The sequence below is a fragment of the Ochotona princeps genome, chromosome 4, assembly GCF_030435755.1.
Source record: "Ochotona princeps isolate mOchPri1 chromosome 4, mOchPri1.hap1, whole genome shotgun sequence".
NCBI lineage: Eukaryota > Metazoa > Chordata > Mammalia > Lagomorpha > Ochotonidae > Ochotona > Ochotona princeps.
In genome coordinates, this window is record NC_080835.1 from 25,488,177 (window position 1) to 25,506,387 (window position 18,211).

The 18,211-nt window shown below is 41.1% G+C and overlaps 1 protein-coding gene and 1 pseudogene across 2 annotated transcripts in view; one reads left to right on the forward strand and one right to left on the reverse strand.

Moving 5' to 3' along the window:
• Positions 1-684: 684 nt before the first annotated feature.
• LOC118759657 (U2 spliceosomal RNA) lies at positions 685-853 on the forward strand (annotated as a pseudogene).
• Positions 854-5,526: 4,673 nt separating this feature from the next.
• Positions 5,527-18,211, reverse strand: part of EHF (ETS homologous factor) — a 39,253-nt gene continuing 26,568 nt past the window's right edge. The window contains exons 4-9 of one of the 2 annotated variants that reach the window (XM_058663184.1): positions 17,135-17,197; positions 13,818-13,886; positions 13,638-13,706; positions 8,438-8,497; positions 6,108-6,303; positions 5,527-5,991 (exon numbers count right to left, since the gene is read on the reverse strand). In XM_058663184.1, coding sequence (XP_058519167.1) covers positions 5,892-5,991; positions 6,108-6,303; positions 8,438-8,497; positions 13,638-13,706; positions 13,818-13,886; positions 17,135-17,197 — 557 coding nt within the window. In that variant the 3' untranslated portion in view covers positions 5,527-5,891. Of the gene's footprint in view, positions 5,992-6,107; positions 6,304-8,437; positions 8,501-13,637; positions 13,707-13,817; positions 13,887-17,134; positions 17,198-18,211 lie in introns of both variants that reach the window. The other variant, XM_058663183.1, reaches the window with a different exon arrangement.

Genomic DNA, 18,211 nt, shown 5'->3' on the forward strand with positions numbered 1-18,211 from the left:
TAAAAAGATTAATATTTGAAAAGCAGAATGATAGGGAAGAAGAACAAAACAAAGAGAAAGATCTTTGATCTGCTGGTTCACTTTGAAACGGCAACAGCCAAGGCAAGTCCAGGCTGGTCCAAACAGAAAGCAAGAATCCAAACCTCTATTCACGTCTCCCACTTGCATGTCAGGGGCCCAAGACTTGAGCCATTTTCCTCTGCTTTCCCACATAAATTAGCAGGGAGCTAGATTAGAAGCAGAGCAGCCACAACGGCACACTGCAAGCAGTGGTTTAACAAACTACATCGCAATGCCAGCTCCCCAAAAATGTACATGAGGAAAAAAATGGTGCATGAATTTCAAATACTTTGTCATCAAAATAAATTTCTCTTTTAATTCCATTTCCCATGAACTTTTTGAAGCACCATCAGATTTTTACTGTTCATCCCAAAGACTCCAAGGAGCCCTACAGTAAACAGCTCTGGAAATAATTGTCCAAGTTAGTGCCTCCCAATGTATTACATTGGGAGGCACTAACTTGGACAGAAACCTATGTGTAAGGGAGTTAACATTCACATCTCCAGACTCTAGAAAAATGCTAAAGATAGACTTTAAGGGGCAGAAAAAGAGAGAGCGTTAGAGAGAGAGAGAAGGAATTGAATCAATGATGCCAGACCCAACATTTATAACTAACCATGTGTAATCGCTTCTCGGCCTTTTGGCTAAGATCAAGTGTAGCATAACTAACCATGTGGCCTTGGCAAAGTCACAACTTCTTTGATCTTAATTTGAAAATCTGGAATCGTTATCTATAAAGCACAGGCTTTTATGAAGATTAAATGCATTAACGTAGGTAAAGAGCATATCGTAATACAGGGACCAAATGAATCTTCTCAAAATGGTTAGCTTTTATTATTTCTGTTATCATGTGTGATTTGAATGACTGAATGACTGATTTTCTGGGTCCAGAAAGAAATGTGTTATGAAATAACAGAGTACATATACCACCAGGAACTATTTTGAAGTCTTGTATTAAAAACTTGAATATGAGAGTGATCTTTTCCACCTGACTTTTCTCATCCTGTATTAAAAATGTACACCCAGCACTGAATGCCTTCTTGCAATCTATTCCCAACATAACAGTGGGAGGGATACTCGGAAACCAGAAGTTGGAGTTGGTCACTCTGTTTTGGCTCTTAAGCTCATTTTGCAAACGAAAAGCCGGAACCTTCATAATGACCTCCAAGCTCTGTGTGATCTGACCCATCTATGCCTCTCTTTCATGTACTCTGGCAGACTTTCTGTCCATTCCTGGGATATGACAGAACACCACCAACCTGAGGACTTTCGCAGTTGTCGGTCCTTCCTGTATCGATAGTCCTGCTTCCTTCCATCCTTCAGTACTTAACTAAGACGTCTCCTTTTCACATCTGCCTCAACTTCCTCTATGCTTCCTCACTTTACAACCCTCTTACTTGCTCTGCTTTTTTAATACTCCTCTGACTTGTTGTATTTTATTCATCTATTTGGTAGTGTTTTCTCTTGCTTGTTTCCACCACAAATAGAAGCTTCACGAAACTAGATGATTTTTGTCTCTTTCAATCTCTGCCATATCTCAGGGACTAAGACAGAGTCTGCCACATGGTTGATAATAATTGCTTATCAAGGAAACAAATGCAGAAGTTATGTGTGTTCTGGTGCCTACTTTTGCATGGTCTGCTGAAGAACAAAGCATACATTTATAGGCTGGTCTCTGGGTTTTATTAGTGTTTTCAGGGACTCATCAAACAAACAAAAAAAATACATTTTGAAAAATATAATTCATTCATAAAACAGAAATGCTCAGCTTAAATTTAACATAGCTCAAAGGGAGAGATTTGTGATTTTTTTTAATGCAGTAGCCCAAGGGTTGTTTCCCACAAATTATCAACCAAGAAGCCAGATGGGAAGAAAAGCAAGAATTATGCAGATAACTACAGAAATATTAATCCCAATTTAGCTAAACTTGTGAAGGCCTGCACATTGCAGAGGTTCCTAAGGCATAGTCTCAACAAGTTGTTTTTGCAAATGCTCTATTTCTTAGTTCAGAAACTGAATCCTGAGAACTAACACTGAGGATAATTCAACTGTGATATTGCTGTTGCTGCAATGTTCTTTCACTTGTACTACAAGTATCCATCCAGTAGGTACATGTCAAGTATTAATGAGACACGATAAAATTAGGTAAGTTCCTCACATTTACAGTTCCATGCTATGCACACACTAGGCACTCAGCAAATGCTTTTTTGACCATAGAAGAAAAATACTTTCCCTCTTACTATTTTACCTTTTCCTTTATTTTATACATCTGAAAAACAACATGCTTGTAAAACTAAAATCACACATGTGCTATCAACCTTATCAAAAGATCCCTCAGTATTGTTCAAACATAAAAATAAAAAAAACCATCCCAACATACTAAAACATAGGACTACTTTACATTTAAATAGTAATTTACATCATATAAACACATTCATAATCTTCATTTGTTAAAACAAGTCAAAAGAGTCATTACCGGTGTCTTGTACCAGGTAAGTCTCACAGTTCCAAATAAGGCCACAGAACTCTTATCTAACATACACTGACTGGTGGAAGCAAACAGCCAGTTTTTGGTTTCGTTTCAGCAAGGTAGGAAGGCAAGTAAAGAATCTCACAGTAGAACCTCTATAAGAGATCATACGTCCTTGAATATTTGGTGGTGCATTCTTATTCCAGTGAGGAAGGGTTATGCCCAATGATAAGCAGTCTTTTAGAGCTCAATTGATTCATTTATTCCACAAAGACTTATTATGTAGTTGTCTCCAGCTAAGTATTAGGAAAGCAACAGTGGTGAGATACAATCCCTTCCCTTAAAGTGCTTACAGCCTGGCAAGACAAGATCTTTGAGCAAGGACCAGTATAGTCTCAACACTGGGATCTGCCCTGCTCCAGGAGTGCATTTGAGATGTTGAAGGGACATCAATCAAGTATCTAGGTCTGAGTCTGGTAAAGTCTCAGGAATACAGTTGCTACCTCAGGTTCCCATGAAGACTTTTCAATGATGCAAGGTGCAAGCCTTATCTTAAAGAAGGTTCAAGAAAGTTGTGCTTAGTGACCATATGGATATCTAGCACAGGCTAGCTTCCCTAGGGAGAAGCTGTATCTTCCCAAAAAGGAAGATGGACTCGCTACAGGGCTGTGTCCTCCCTTTCAACACTGTGGTAAAAAGTACTCTGTTTACACCTCAATTGACATGGCTCACTTACTTTGAGTTCTCCAAGTCACGAACAGCACATACAAAATGCAGCAGCATCAAGCCAAGACAATGGAGAGCTCTGCTGAGAACTTAATTCTCCAGCCTATTTAAACAGACACTCGAGGCCAAGAAACTGTCACTTTCAACAAATCACACAATTTGCTAATTATCTGTAGAACTGTTTTAATTGGGACTTCCCAGATTCATTGACTTCCTAACAAGGGTGGCTCTTCAATCTACAGGCAGTAGAAACAGCCAAAATCCAATGAAGAAGAGTGAACTCAGAGAAAAATCTAACCACCTCCAATGATGACCAGGCCAAGCCAGTGAAAGAAAATGTCCCTGAGAACTTCATACAACTCATAAACATATGGGCACCAAAAAAATCCGTGTCTTCACACAACTTCAATTGCCTGAATACTTAGTTTATATTGTGTGATGTACAGCCAAATGCTGAGAAGACCTCATAGTTTCTGTTACTTGGAACTCAAGATACATCTTTTATGTGGGAATGTCTTTGCTGATCACTGTGATTTCCTTCACTCCTTCCATCGCTTTACTTGACAACAGCAAGCAGAGACTTTGTAGAGTTGACCAAACTAGGCAGAAATGAACAAGGACTTGGTTGTACCTTAAGAAGATTATTTGTGGGTGCTCCAAGGTCACCACCCATAACGATTCTTATTATAATTAGCAAACAGTATTCATTCTCCTTATTTCCAGCCCTCTGAATAGGAGTGCAGTATAAACATTTAGCAGTCTTTGAATGTGAATCACTCTAAGTGGCTAAGGAAAATCTTGTAGTAGGTGCTGTGTGAGTTGGTGAAGATTGCCCTTCTATTACATGAATGTCTTCATTCTGCATTATTGCTCCAAATAGTCAGGATAGAGGAGCAAGACAAAAAAGCAAGACAAAACAGGAGATTCAAAAATGAAAGTTGTAAAAGGGAACTGGATATTCATTTTCAAAGTTAGAGTCATGTTCCTCCCAGGTGAATGTCCAAGGTGCCCAAGAACAAATCCGTCATTGCAGATGCTTCCAAGTTCATGGGGACAATAGTTTGTGAGCCGAGTTTTCCATTCATCTTTATGACTCTTCCTTTCTTTTTTCTTTCTCTCTCTCTCTCTCTTTCTCTCTCTCTAAACAACGAAAACATTAAAACATAAAGCATTGAGTACAAATGTGGGCAGAAAATCATTCACTTGGGGATGAGTTCAGTTGAGACAGGAAAAAGATGAATTAACAGTGGAAATATCATGAGAATTCACACCTGCAAAAAATCTCTCCTCTCTCTCTTGCATTCTCACTTTCTCTCTCTCTGTTACACACATACACACACACTCACACACATACACACACACATTTTCTTACATTTCCTTCTTCAATATAATTTATGTGATTCTGGTGACAAATTCTTCTGTGACGCTTGCTTCATTGCTATCTGTCTGATCTGGTGTTCTGAAAAGAAGTCATGGTACATATTTTAACCCCTTGTCCCTAACACTTAAAAAAAAAGACAGATTGAAAGTGAAATCCTACTTTTGCTTTGCTCTCATGACTAAAAGGGTTTTCATATTCTTTTGTTTCAAGAACAAATCATTATCCTCATTTTGACTAGGTTAATCAGGAATTTTCAGGTCATTCTCTGGTGTATGGGGACATCTTGGCTCACAAGAGAGGCTGGCATCCAGTTGGTAGAGGTGACAGATATGGCCAAACATCATACAAGGCACAGAACAGCCCTTGCCACAAACAACAGTCCAGCCAAAAATGTCAGTTGTGCAGATTGAGAAACCCTGAACCCTAAGGACTCAAGAAAAAACTCCTCATTTCCGCAAAACCATCTCCATCTTCCCATTTCTTTTTGAGCACTTAGAGTAAAAATTACCAAATCTGAAACCTTTTTTTAAGTAACTAAGAACAAGAAATCTTGGCTGTTGATGGTTTTTCACCAATGATCAAAGAGAAAATGGGGGGAGAACACTGGCATTAGGTACATCGTCCCATAATGAGCACAGAGCACCTTACCGCATGATCAGGAAGCAATTAGAGTCCACCCTGGACTATGGAAGTCCCCATTCTCCATTCAATTGGCTCTTATGGGTCAGGTTAAACTTCCTAGCATCCTGTATCCCATCAACCTGTGACCCTGAAGTCCAACCCAGCAACCATGATCTCTTTTCTTGATGAGGCTGTGTGCATGTTCGTGTACAGAGAATACATTAACTTTGTCTAAATCTTTTAGTATACAAAAGCATTTAATGCCCACTGGTGTTTTTTTTTTTCCTTTTTTCCTTTCTCTTAGCAAGAAGCACAAGGCTACAAACTCTGTTATTCTTGCAGTGGAAAAGAACTTCACAATTGAGGCAAAACCAAACCATAACCACATACAGCATCGTATTTCACAGAAAACTGTGTACAATTTTTCCCCATATAGGACATACTTCAAAGTAACAAAATAATTTTTTTTATCAACTGTAGTGTTCCTTCTTCCCATCAGAAGCAGATTTTTGTTCTTCCCCGTATGGTACATAAATATCAGAGAAAAGTCGTCTTTGTAATATTTACGTCCAGGAGTTCTCCATGTGTGATTATTCGGGTATGTTTTGGTTTGTGTTCAAAGTGTTGACAGGTTCAATTTTCATTTTCTCTCCATCCACGAGCATTCTTCCCAAATTTATATACCAGTCTGCGTCCATCCACACGTTCCAGAATTTCTCTTTTGTAGTAATATCTACATACGATAAAGGAAATCACAGAATATCATCAGACTGACAGCGCTAGGCACTGGGTAAACAATTGGCAATTGGCAATTGGCCTCTGCGTTTTCAGAGACAGGAGACAGCTCACCTCATGGCCCGGCTGAGTTTCTCATAGGTCATGCTGCTGTTGTTTTTCTTTTTGCCCCAGAGCTGAGCCACGGCCTCTGATTTCAAAAACCTAAAGATGCCCTCAGACCGGTCTTCCCACTTGATTAACCCTGGGTTCTTGTCTGGATTCAGAAGGATGTCGCGGATGAATTCCCATAGGTGAGTCCCTCTTGGATCTGGTGCAAAGTAGAAGAATGGCATTATTCATGGCCTAAGTCACAGCCAAGGAAGGACAGAAGGAGCACTGAACTACAGAACCTTCCATCAGCAGGATATAACTCAATTTTCCCTGACTTACCAAGGAAGACAAAACACAGAATCATCAAATGTTGGATTATTTTTTTAAAAGGTATTATAGGGAGTGAGTGCTTGACACAGCTGTTAAGTCGTCACTTGGGACACCAGTAGCCTGTACCAAAGTGCCCAGTTCAAGTCCCAGGCACTCCACTTCCCATCCAGCATTCTGCACAGAGGCAGTAGATGATGGCACAAGTATTTGGGTTCTTACTACCCATGTGCAAAACCCAGAATGAATTCCAAGTTCCTGCTTTGGGTCTGGCCCAGCCTTGGCTGTTGTAGGCATTTAAGAAACAGCAAAGGTAGAATCTCTCTCTCTCTCTCTCTCTCTCTCTCTCTCTCTCTCTCTTTCTCCCTCTCCCTCTTCCTCTTTTCTTCAAATAAAATAATTAAAAATAAATAGATATTTTAAAATATCTATGTAAGAATGAATCAGCAGGGACTGGCAAAATGGCTCAATTGGCTAATCCTTCCTTTGCAAGTGCTGGAATCCCATATGGGCACCAGTTCGTATCCCAGATGCTCCACTTCTGACCCAGCTCCCTGCTTATGGCCTGAGAAAGCAACAGAGAATGGCCCAAAGCCTTGGAACTCTGCATCTGCATGGCAGACCAGGAAGAAGCTCCTGACTCCTGGCATTAGATTGGCTCAGTTCCAGCCTTGGTGGCCATTTGGGGAAAGAGTTCTTTCCCTATCTCTCCTCTTTATAAATCTGTGTTTCCAATACAAATAAAAAACACTCAAAAAACTACTGACTCCCAAATCTTCTGTTACTAATTCTGATCTCCTTCTTGGACCCTAAGTCCAGTTATTTTTCTCATTCTCCTTTTGTTTCCTCATCCATTTCATGCTACAGTTTTTCTTTGACCTGCTTTGAGACTAGTTCATAAAACAGTACCAAATAATGGCCAAGAGACATTTGTAGATACAAATGTCTTTCTCTCTGTATATCTGCCTTTCCAATTAAAAAATAGTAATAAATCTTAAAAAAAAGAAAAAGAATGAACTAGCATAATTGTCTTTTTTAAAAAATCAAGAAGCTTGTGCATATAATTGAAGTGAGTTGATCAAGATAACACAGCCAAGCAGTGACAAAGCCAAAACTAAGGAACAGATTTCAGTCTTCTAAGCCAGAGGATTTTCTAATTATTATTCACAAAGTATCTGCAACTCATTTCAACTTGCTAATTCTCTAGGAGAGCAGCATTCAACCATTTTATCTAATGCTTCTACATTGTTAATTGCTCTGCTCCATTAATTGTTTTGACCCAGCCAAACATCATTTAGGGGGGTTAGAAGTGTCACACAGGATTGAGGGGCCAGATTCAAATATGAAGCAGCTACTATAATAAGACTAGAAACCAAATTCAATTTTTCTCCTGCTGGATTTGTGATCCCTCCCCACTCTATTTGAGTTCTATGGAGATGGAGTTCTAGGGAATGATCTGGAACTGTGGCTATTAAAGACATTCTGATTCCCTGTACTTTCTAGTTTATACCACCTTGATTTCTTGCTATGTAACATTACCCCTCATCACCCCAAGTTCCAAGTCTCTGATATTTCTTATGTATCTGTGAGGTTTTATTATTGAAGGAAATTCAACTGCCAAAGAGCCATGTCAAAGTATAAAAATAAAATCATGTCCTAGAACAACAATTCCACAAAGGTAGGAGGGTAACATTTGGCAAAAGCAAGAATGATTCACCTCAGTGGTTCCTTCCCACTCCTTTTTCTTCTAAGAAAGAGGAAATAATCATTACCTGCCTGCTAGCCACGTGTTCTAACTCACTGGAACTCCCAGTTGCAGAGCAAATAGCATGTTGAAAAAACAATCAGGGGGACTCTGCTTTGGGAAGCATCTGCAGAAGGGTTTGCTTGGCAAGCAAGTGTTGCCTCTTTGTTCTCTTCCTACTCAATTTGAGGCAAACAAACGACTTTGCCTTCAAAGAAGTGGTTTCCAGCGTTACCCAACTGGAAGGGGAGGCCGGCAGCTAGGACAGTCTCCAACTTACTGTGCTTCTTGGTGTGGGACTTGGCAGGGTGCTCTTGCTCCTTTTTCATATCGGATGCCTCTGCTAAGGAAAAAAATGAAAGCCATTTCACTGACCCACTTTCTGCAGTTATCATTTGCATCCACACATCCATCCATTTAACCAATAGGAAGAGAGTTCAAGAGAAAAATGGAATGAAAGATTCATTTATTTGGTTCCAAAAAGTTGATATTTTTTTCATTTTCTACCAAATTTTTAAGTGGTTGTGTATTTTTGAGCATCTAGTTTTCTTGCCTTGCACCTTGTATATGGTAATAGAACCAAACCAAACAGATGGTGTATGCTACAGAGAAAAATAATGTAAGATAAGAACTGGAAATTGAAGTGAAGATGTAGAAATAACTTGTAATTTAGTACAAAATCATCATAGGGCCTTTCTGATACAGGCATATTAAGGATAATAAGAAGTCTGTCAAGTGAAGAGCTTCTAGAAGAGCCTTCCATGAATGACAACAGTAAGTGCAAAGGCCCTGCGGTCAAGATGAGTTTGCTGTGAAGATAAAACAGAAAGAAGATGGTGTAGTTGTGAGCAAGAAGCAAAAGAAAAGCAAGTGGGTCTCTGATCATTAATGTCTTACATGAATTATCAAAGACTTTTATTCTGGGAGAGATGGGAAGCTATGGAAAGGTTTAGGTCATTGGAAGGATTTCTTTTTCCATAACACAAAAATGTAAACATTTACAACAAAGAAAGATAGCTTTTAAGCTGGAGGAGTGCCCTTTTTTGGCATGCAAAGTTACATTTTAATCACTCTGACAAAGGGGCCATTGAGTGGCCTGGGCTCAAAACAGAGGGCCACAGTGGACTATGGAAAAACAGATTAGTTTAACAAATGAGTCATTATGGTAACATTTGTGAATATCACCAAAGAGAAAATGGCAGGGGCACCTGTGAAAGTTCTTCCTAAAAAGAAAACTCAATGACCCGTGTGTGTGTGTGTGTGTGTGTGTGTGTGTGTGTGTGTGTATGCATGTGTGCGTACACGTGTGCACGGGTGGTCTGTTTCAGAGGGCATTTGGGATCTGCTGAAAATGAAGGCTCTTTCCAATTTATTGCCAAAAATGCTCACAACAGAAATCAAGCCAGCATTTCTACAAATAGTCCCTCAGCACAAGCCCCTCCTGTCAAAGAACTGGTCCTGTAAAACTGCCCTCTTACACATATTCCTTGTATCCAGGCTTCCTAATTTAGGGCTCAGGGTCACACGTGTAGCCTTCAAGGGCACTCTGGGTTAACTGAAACTACATACTAAGGGAGCGGATTCACAGCATCACTTAAATACCTAGAGAAACCTGTTAGTCAGTAAAACTGGAATAACATGGGTCTTAACTAACATGGGTAAGAGGGATAGCTAGTATATAGTGAGAACTTACTCTGTAGCAGGCACTGCTCTGAGCACATCATGTGAATTGCTCTAAATATACTTTATCAACTGGTACAGTAATCCATAGCTTAAAGCTCTGGAGTTTTGAGAACCAGAAGGGTCAAATGATTTGTCTAGCTATACAGGCTGAATATATTTATTCAGCTGAAGGTTTACAGATATGAAAACAAGCAGTGGGAATCAAAGTGCTGTTCTCATAACCGCTATTCTATGGCGTTACCAAAGATGGTTTCCTGTGCTTAGTCACCTCTGCCATATGACTGATTTTACCCATCAGATATTTCCTGCCCTGAATCAGCTCATTTCTATAATGCTCTTACTAATGGTAAAAGCTCATTCCAACCTGATGACTCTGTATTTCCCAATGCGCATGAGCCCAGGTATCTATCAGATCACTGAGCTTGCGATCATTCTGTGCTCTAAACAATATCTCCAAGCTCCGCATCAGGATGAAGGAAAGGATCGAGTAAGATCTGGGTGAAAAAGGACTCTCTCCTTCTGGTTAAGAATTTCCTTCCTGGAATCATAATCAGCATTGCTGCACCTGACTCAGTTTCTCTGAAATCTGGAAGGACAAATTCACAGGAAATGCAAGGAGTCTCCCTTGCTTCCTTGTAGGTTTCAGGGTGAGTTTGCAGCATCCCATCAGGATGTGACAATATTATGTCAGGTGATACATCACCCTAACGGGGACACTTCGTTTTATAGACAAAGAGTGGCATTTACCCAGCAAGCCACAGACAGCATTGGTTCAACTGGCATCCAGAAAGGAGGCAAGCCATTATTTCAAAACCAGGGCTAAATTCAGAGAAAAAATAAGAGTGGTTCTCTCGACAAACTGACCTCAGTCATTGTGAGTTCAAAGCTGATCCAGAACCAGTTACTTAGAGGGTCAGCTACTTTTGTGAGTGAGATGCAAGCTTTAGCCCCAAATCTTCAGAAAAAATGCACACGCATGTGAAATATACACACTTGTGAAATTTTGTCAACAATTTTAAGGATTCATGGCCCACTCACAAGTCAGTGGACTCTAGAACAAAAGTTTCACACTTGACCAACCCTGAAGAATTTCTCATTGAGATACCAGCCTTTTACCCAAGGTAGACCTCCATTCAGTTTAGCAACATTTTAAAATAAATCCCCAAATAAAAATTTTATCATCATCACATGGGGGAAATGAAGCCAAAGGCAAACCTAAAAACAAAACAAAAACTCATACATCTTTCAGTCTCCCCTCCCCATTCCAATGAGTTGGGGCAACCCATGGCTCCCCAATGTACCTTAATGCTACATCTTTTGATCTCCAACCTTGCTTTAATACGATGGCCTCTCCCCCTCAGCCCTCCTCATCCCAAAATAAAAAAGCAAGACCTTTGAAGCTAGGCAGGTGTTTAAGTGATTCATTCATATAAAATAATGGCTTGCTCCAGGGAGGCTGTCCAGTCTGGCTTTCTCTTGCTTGGCTCCCAGGCATGGCAGGCCAATGTCCGGCGGGTCCAGGCAGGGGCAGTAACAAGCCACTGGTTTATGATGCAAGTGAGAGAACATGACTTCAGCTAAGCTGCTTCCCAAGAAGCAAAGATTAGACACATTTGCATATGATTCACCTGTGAGCCATTTCTTTACGGGATATACAAATGTCAGTGTTCCAATAGGCTGTGCCACCCTAGCTTTAGGCTCAACAACTCAGTAGATAAACACATCAAGCCTGAGTTGGCATGACTGGCTGCAAGACTATCGAGCAGATCAGAACACTGGCAGGGGCCAGTTTATGAAATGGCCAGATGACAGAGAAATCAAAACAAAGCCTGCTTCCCCACCTGCATTTATCACAAAGGGCATCAGTTTACGCTGAGCCTCGCCTTAGCTCAGCTTGTAACTTGCATGAAGACATAGACAGATATTCAACTACACTCCAGTTTATGGGAACTTGAAATGTAAAGATGCAGGCAAAAGACAAAAGGCCTTTTTTGACAGGGGAGGAGTGGAAGATGATTCTGAACTCATTCAGAGCCCTATGAGATTATAATAGACTATCCTTTCTGGCAGGCTGCTACTTCAAAGAAGTCACCAGCCCAAGCCCTACGTTGGCTGAGTGAAAATTTTGGTGGAGGAACCGGGCTATATCACTCATTTTCCAACTTCTTTTCTAACTGCAGGATAGGAATGAGGACCCAGGATAAAAGGAAATTCCTGAAGTCCAAAGTTTCAAAAACACAACAGTAGACTCAGGGGACAATGAAGTCTTCTTACTGCAAATATGCAAAAAGAAACTGCCCACGAAGATCTCTATTGATTTCTAGATTCTTTTTTTTTTTTTTTTTTTGATTCCTAGATTCTAGAAGGTGGAAGGCAAGACACATGTATGAGAGAAGGACAGCCTGACCATGAGTCAGCTGAGCCAGGTTGACAGTTTGAGTCTCAAGTGCCTCAAGAACTAAGGCTCAGCAAGAGGTTCACTCAGCCTTCATCTTGGGATCTTCTGCTATAAGTTAAAGACCCAAGTGGAAAAACATGGAAAATGATGTACCAGGAGGGCCTAGTGGAAATCACGGAGATTTACTCAGCCCTGAATCCCTGGGCATTGACTGAGTGGCAACAGCTGCCACAGAAAAATCACCCCAGTTGGCTTAGTTTCCCAGAAGGGCAGAGCCTTCCCATTGTTTGATCAATTTCCCACTTTCAACAGCTCTTTCCAGTGACACACAGTGCTGAGGGCTGCTGGAGAGAGGGGGAAGCAGAGGAATGAATGGGCCTCAGATTTTCAACTTCAACTTCAGAACCACTGACACTGGCTCCCAGCCCTGTCTCGTTCATGTGGCTGCACTTGAACAAAACCTCAAACCAAAACCTTTCATTATTTATGTTTTGGAAGCATGCATTCAGTAAAAGAAAAAACAAAACAGGAAGCATTATTCTTTTCAGTCCATACTTTTTTTCAGGAAAACTCAAATTCCAGTTCTGAAGTGGCCCCAAATCCAGTTTCAAGAGAAGCTCTGACAAGTGTCTTGGCTCCCTCTTACAAAACTGGAGAGACCCAGAAGTTCACCCATCAAGGGATACCAAGAAATCTACTACTAATTCTGCAGGTGTGTGTTAATATACCTCTCCCAGACTCAAACAGCGTACCAATGCCTTCAGGTGGCGTATCTTTGATTAAGAGTCAGTCCCCAATCATAACCACATGAAACTCATATAAATAAAATTCATAAAATGAATACTGTGAGTCATCAGGATTAGCCTTAAAAAGTAGGAAAAATAATATGATTTCAGGGCTCTGGAAATTTCCGGTGGTTACCTTCTATCCAGAGAACACCACCACCACACTTTCACATACCTTTGAATTCCATTGGTAGACATTCGTTCTCTACAGCCAAATATTCTTTGAAATCAATGTTTAAATGTAATTGAAAATTAAATATACTCTATAGCCTTCTCCATCATAGGAGTATCCAAGTATGAATAATTTTATCAGCTATATCCTGAGAACAAGTTTTTGTTTTAAAGGGAGGCATGAATGAACAACACTCATCATAAGAGAGGGACTGGTTTCACAGGACACAAATGCTTTACCTACAGAGGAATCCCCGCTTGTCATCTTCAATGTATAAACACTAGCTCAAAAGCAGGCTTCTTATAAACAGTAACTTCATTCCTTTCCTAATATTTTAATGAGAAAGACTCAAAGTGGAAGCGTAGGATGTTGGTAATTCTCATTAATACCCAGTAAGCACCTGCATTAAGGCACGTTGGCCTCAGTTGTCAGAACAACTTACCAACAGGAAGATGACCAGTAGCTGTCATGGAGATCTGGGCACGGCAAAAGGTTTTGCTGTCCAACAAGTCTAGAGCAGTGGAAAAATAAAGGACATTAGAAGCCCTCACTCCAAAATAACACTGTGGCTTTGGGGCAGGATAAGTATGTGAAAGGGCCTTAGTGTTGGAGAGTTAGTTACCTACTGTGCTACCATAGTTGGTGTCATATAAGTAGTTTTCTTCTTTCCAGGAGTTCATGATGGAAGGATCTACAACACATAGAAAATGAGAATGATCAACAATCATATTTTGTTGTTGTTGTTCAGGGTTAGGAGCCTGCATTTTCTAACTCACTGCCCATCAAACAGGCACAGAGTGGGGGTTGCAGCTGACCCTCAGAGAGAAAAGAGGAAATTTCACTTCAGTCACATGTGATGATAAACCACGGGATCCCATTTTTCTTTGAGTCCTGAGGAAACAGGTTATGTTGAAGCTCAAACCATGTGTTCCAACCCTGTTGCATTTTTAGGGAAGTGAAAAAAGTTATGATGCTAGGATCTGGCCCAAACCAACCCTTTGGCTTCCTAAGAATTTTCTCAGCCTGGCTCGTCTTATATCCTACTATATAATCACCACAATGTCTCAGCCCTGGGTGGGGATGGAAGCTTTGTCAGGAATAACAAATATTTATAATAAGTGATTAATGAGCATCTTCTAATAATATCTTCCTGGGAAAATTAATGTTGTTTTTCCCAGAAAACATTGAGTCAGTCTTACTAGTTTCTTCATTGTTGAAATACAGATCGCTCCCCCCTCCAGAGCTAGGACACAACCCACTCTTTCTAGAGTTTCCCCAAGTGGCTTAACAGGTGACATAAAAGCTTTTATGGATCACTTCTGATCCATAAAAGTCCCATTGGCGCATCTGTCTAAAAAGTGCTCACGCTCTCCCCTCCTTCTCTCTCTTTCTCCTATGTGCTGAGTATGTCTGACTCTGATGGACTTTTTACATCTTGGATTTGAAAGAAATTTCCCTCCACCTACCCTAAATGAAACCCAGCTCCTCCCCACCCCACCTCCAGATCTGGGCTGGTCTCCAACAGAAACGTTCTCTTTCCCACCTTAGTGCCTAGAGCACTAAGATCCCCTCAGCAGATCCCCACTAGGAATCTGCTGCCCCTCGCCGCAAACCCTGCCCTCAATTCCCAAGCTGCTCAGGTTCTGAATTCTAGGACCAGAGTGGCAAGCCCCTGACCAAGCTTCATTTTGTTTTTATAGCATAAATGGTATAAAACCTGACTCACTGGTTAATTCCTGTTTACGACATAGGGATTTAGCTGGTATTTGAACTAATAGCTACGTGTTTGGGCACCCCAAGCCCAATCTCTTGGGGTTACACCCTCCCTTCTTGTTAGGTCATCTTGTACACCTGTTGTTGTCTCTGAAAACAAACTGAACCAAGAAGGTTTGGGGGTGTGGGCACCTTCATGAGCCTCTTCTCCCCTCCTCCCAGGGTGGACCTCCTTCCCCACCCTGCAGCTCAGCTTTTCTGAACTGGCAACACAAGAACGTCTGGACAGTCAAGGAGGGATTATCAAGTTATTTAAGACCTCCTCAGTGTCACCCTGGCTCCTGCAGTGAGGCCATGTATCAAGTCAAGCAAGGATGGGCAGGTGGTATCCTCTTATCCATGTCGGGTCTTTCTCTAGAGCCAGGACAAGTCTATCAAGCACAGCCCACCCAAGTAGCCCATCCCCTGGTCTCTGGGGAGAAGGGTAAGATTAGGAAGTCATCCTAAGCATGCTTACTAACTATTGTTTTTTTTCTGAATAATGTTATACCAGCCTCTTATAAAAGAATAAATAACTGCATGGGCCAGTTTTGGCACCAAGTGACTCACAAATCAACTCCAGGTCAAATCCTGTCCTTGGTGACAGGCACGCAATCCTCAGAGAGGCCTGTGGCAAGCTTGCGCAGCTCACGTGGTTCACAATATCCCTGATGTGAACAGAGGGAGGGACTCGGGAGCAGGAGCAGCCACACTGTAATCACAGCTGTGGGCCATGGGGAAAGGGGTCTGGAAGAAAGGCAGGAGATGCAAGAAGCAGAACCCAAAGTAATGTGGTCCCATGGGGCTGAGGATTGCTCAGAGACCACAATAGATTTTTTTTGTTTGTTTTGTTTTGTTTCTAAAAATTGTACTTGAAACAGAAACTGAGTTTCAGTCTTTGGAAACTTCTGGGGCCTCCAAAGACCCCCTTGGCTATAACATCAAGTCAGCAGCATCCTCTTCTTGTGAAATGAACCCTCCTTAAGGAGGGACACTGACTTTTTTTTTTTCCTGGAACTCTTTTTTTGAATGTGGCTAAGCCCAGTCTCCAGATTTATTTTGCCATGAGGAGATCCACTTTGAACTCTGCACTTTTCTTGCCATTGCCTCGAGTCTGAATGAGGCCCTGACCTGTGAGAGTGGGAAGCAAAGACGTGTGGGCAAAAAGGACTGCCCGCATCTGTCTGTAGATCAGAAAAGGTGAAAAGCTACTGGTTCATGTTTAGGAGGGGTATGCAGAGAAATCTTCCATACCCCAGTGAGGAGTAACTAATCTTTGTGTCCCACCCAGTGAGTTATAAGTGCATCCACGCTGACCGTTTCCTGTCTGTTTCTAAGCTTTCCTTGTTGTTCTCTGTCTATCTACATGCTCACCTAAACTGTTGACATATATCCTGTTAGAATTATAGAGTTAGACCACCTGAAAAACAGCCAGGTTCAGCGAAATCATGCTTCAATGCTATAAACTGCTAAAGACTAAAATTAAAATAGGCATGAGACAGCTCAATAGCAATCTAAGTCATTTTAAGGTGTATAGAACATGGTTGAATGTAAACCAAAATTGAAATGTCTATGAAGAAGTCACAGGTTGTGGTAGAAAACCTGCGTTTTCCTATTAACATTTTGGTTAATCAATATCATGTCAATTAATGCCATAATGTTGTAAATGGTTGGAAATATTATGTTGGGGCTCTTAATTGATTGGGATGATACTCTGCCGGCTCTGCCTTCAGACCTGAGATGGTCTCACCAAGAAACCATTGAACTTACCAGGACAATAAGATGCTGGACTTTATGCTTGGTAAATATCTCCAATGAAAGAATCTCAACTGAATTTGAACTATGGAAATGCAACAAGGTGGAGCAATCCACCGTGGGCGGAGGGTTTGGAGAGGGGCGGGGGGAATCCCAGTGCATGAAAAAATGTATCACATAATGCAATGTAATTAATTTTTTAAAAAAGGAAATGCAATAAAAATATATGTTTAAAAAAAAAAGCTACTGGTTCACAAGGGCAAGGATTGACATTGAAGGTGGAATGGCCCATTGGAGACAGCCAAGAAGAGGCCTCCCTGGGTTTCCTGCCAAAATCCAATCCCACACTCTCTCTGTCTTGCACTCCCTCTCTATTGTTCTCCCAAGAGCTTCATCTGGCCAAGTTGGCTGCCTTGGTCCCCTACTACGCACCAGTTTGCTCAGTCTTGACAATGACATTGTGTGTGGACTGGAACAGGTCACTGCTGCACTGACCTAGGAAAGACAGATGGGAAACATCAGAAAGAGCCCAGATGGAACCAAGCATTGATGCTGCAACAAGGCCAGAAGTTGGCTGATCTGAAGAGCTACTGCTATCTCCTTCACCCACTGTTGAATGGAGAAAGCTTTACTCCAAGCCTCAACAAGCTCAATGCTGCAGTCCTACACCCCAGAAAATCAGCAGTCTAGAGTACTCACGTTAGATGGAATTATGTGGCATTGAGTAGGAAAGACATCTACTCTGGGGAAAACAGAATACAGAGACCAGAAGATCCAAGTTTCACTTTCAACTGGGAAGCACATTACCCTTGTGGGTCTCTGTCTCCTTACATGTGAGTTTCGGTGTTAAACTACACAAAACCATGAGGTGAGCCCTAAGGTGCTTTGCTGGACTAGAAGCTAATATGAAACAAAAGCGAAAGTACAGAGAAAATCATTTTAACTAACTAGATTCTTCTTTCCTTTAAATTTAACCCAGCCCATTCTGATTGTTGCCAATACTTCAGAGATGCCTGTGTAAAATACAGCTATTCTTCCCTTATTTACACCTTTAGCACAGCTGTAAGCAATGTATGCCATGGATCCTTGCATTTGCTGGAAATACTTCTCAAGTTGTGTCATTCAAAGCACATATAAGGGATCTTCAAAGAGCTTGTGGAAAACGCACCTCATCTTTTAATTCCATTTTGCATTAATTTTTTGAAGTATTCTCATTTATTCTTGTGACTGACTCAAGTGTGTTTTTATTCCCACAGACTGTTTATACACATTTCAGGAGCAGAAGTCATGCCTCTATGACCTCCAGCTTTCCCTTCTGTAAAATGTGTACACTCTATTTGTTGTCATAAGTTCTTTCAATGAGCCAGTTCATCTCAGAATGCCTGGGACAAATAAACCCTCAATAAGTGTTAACAGAATGTCTACCAAACAGCAAACAACAAAACAGAATGAGAAATCTGGATGAAGTCAGGCACTAGGAGGGAGCAGCAAGATGCACTGAGCCCAAAC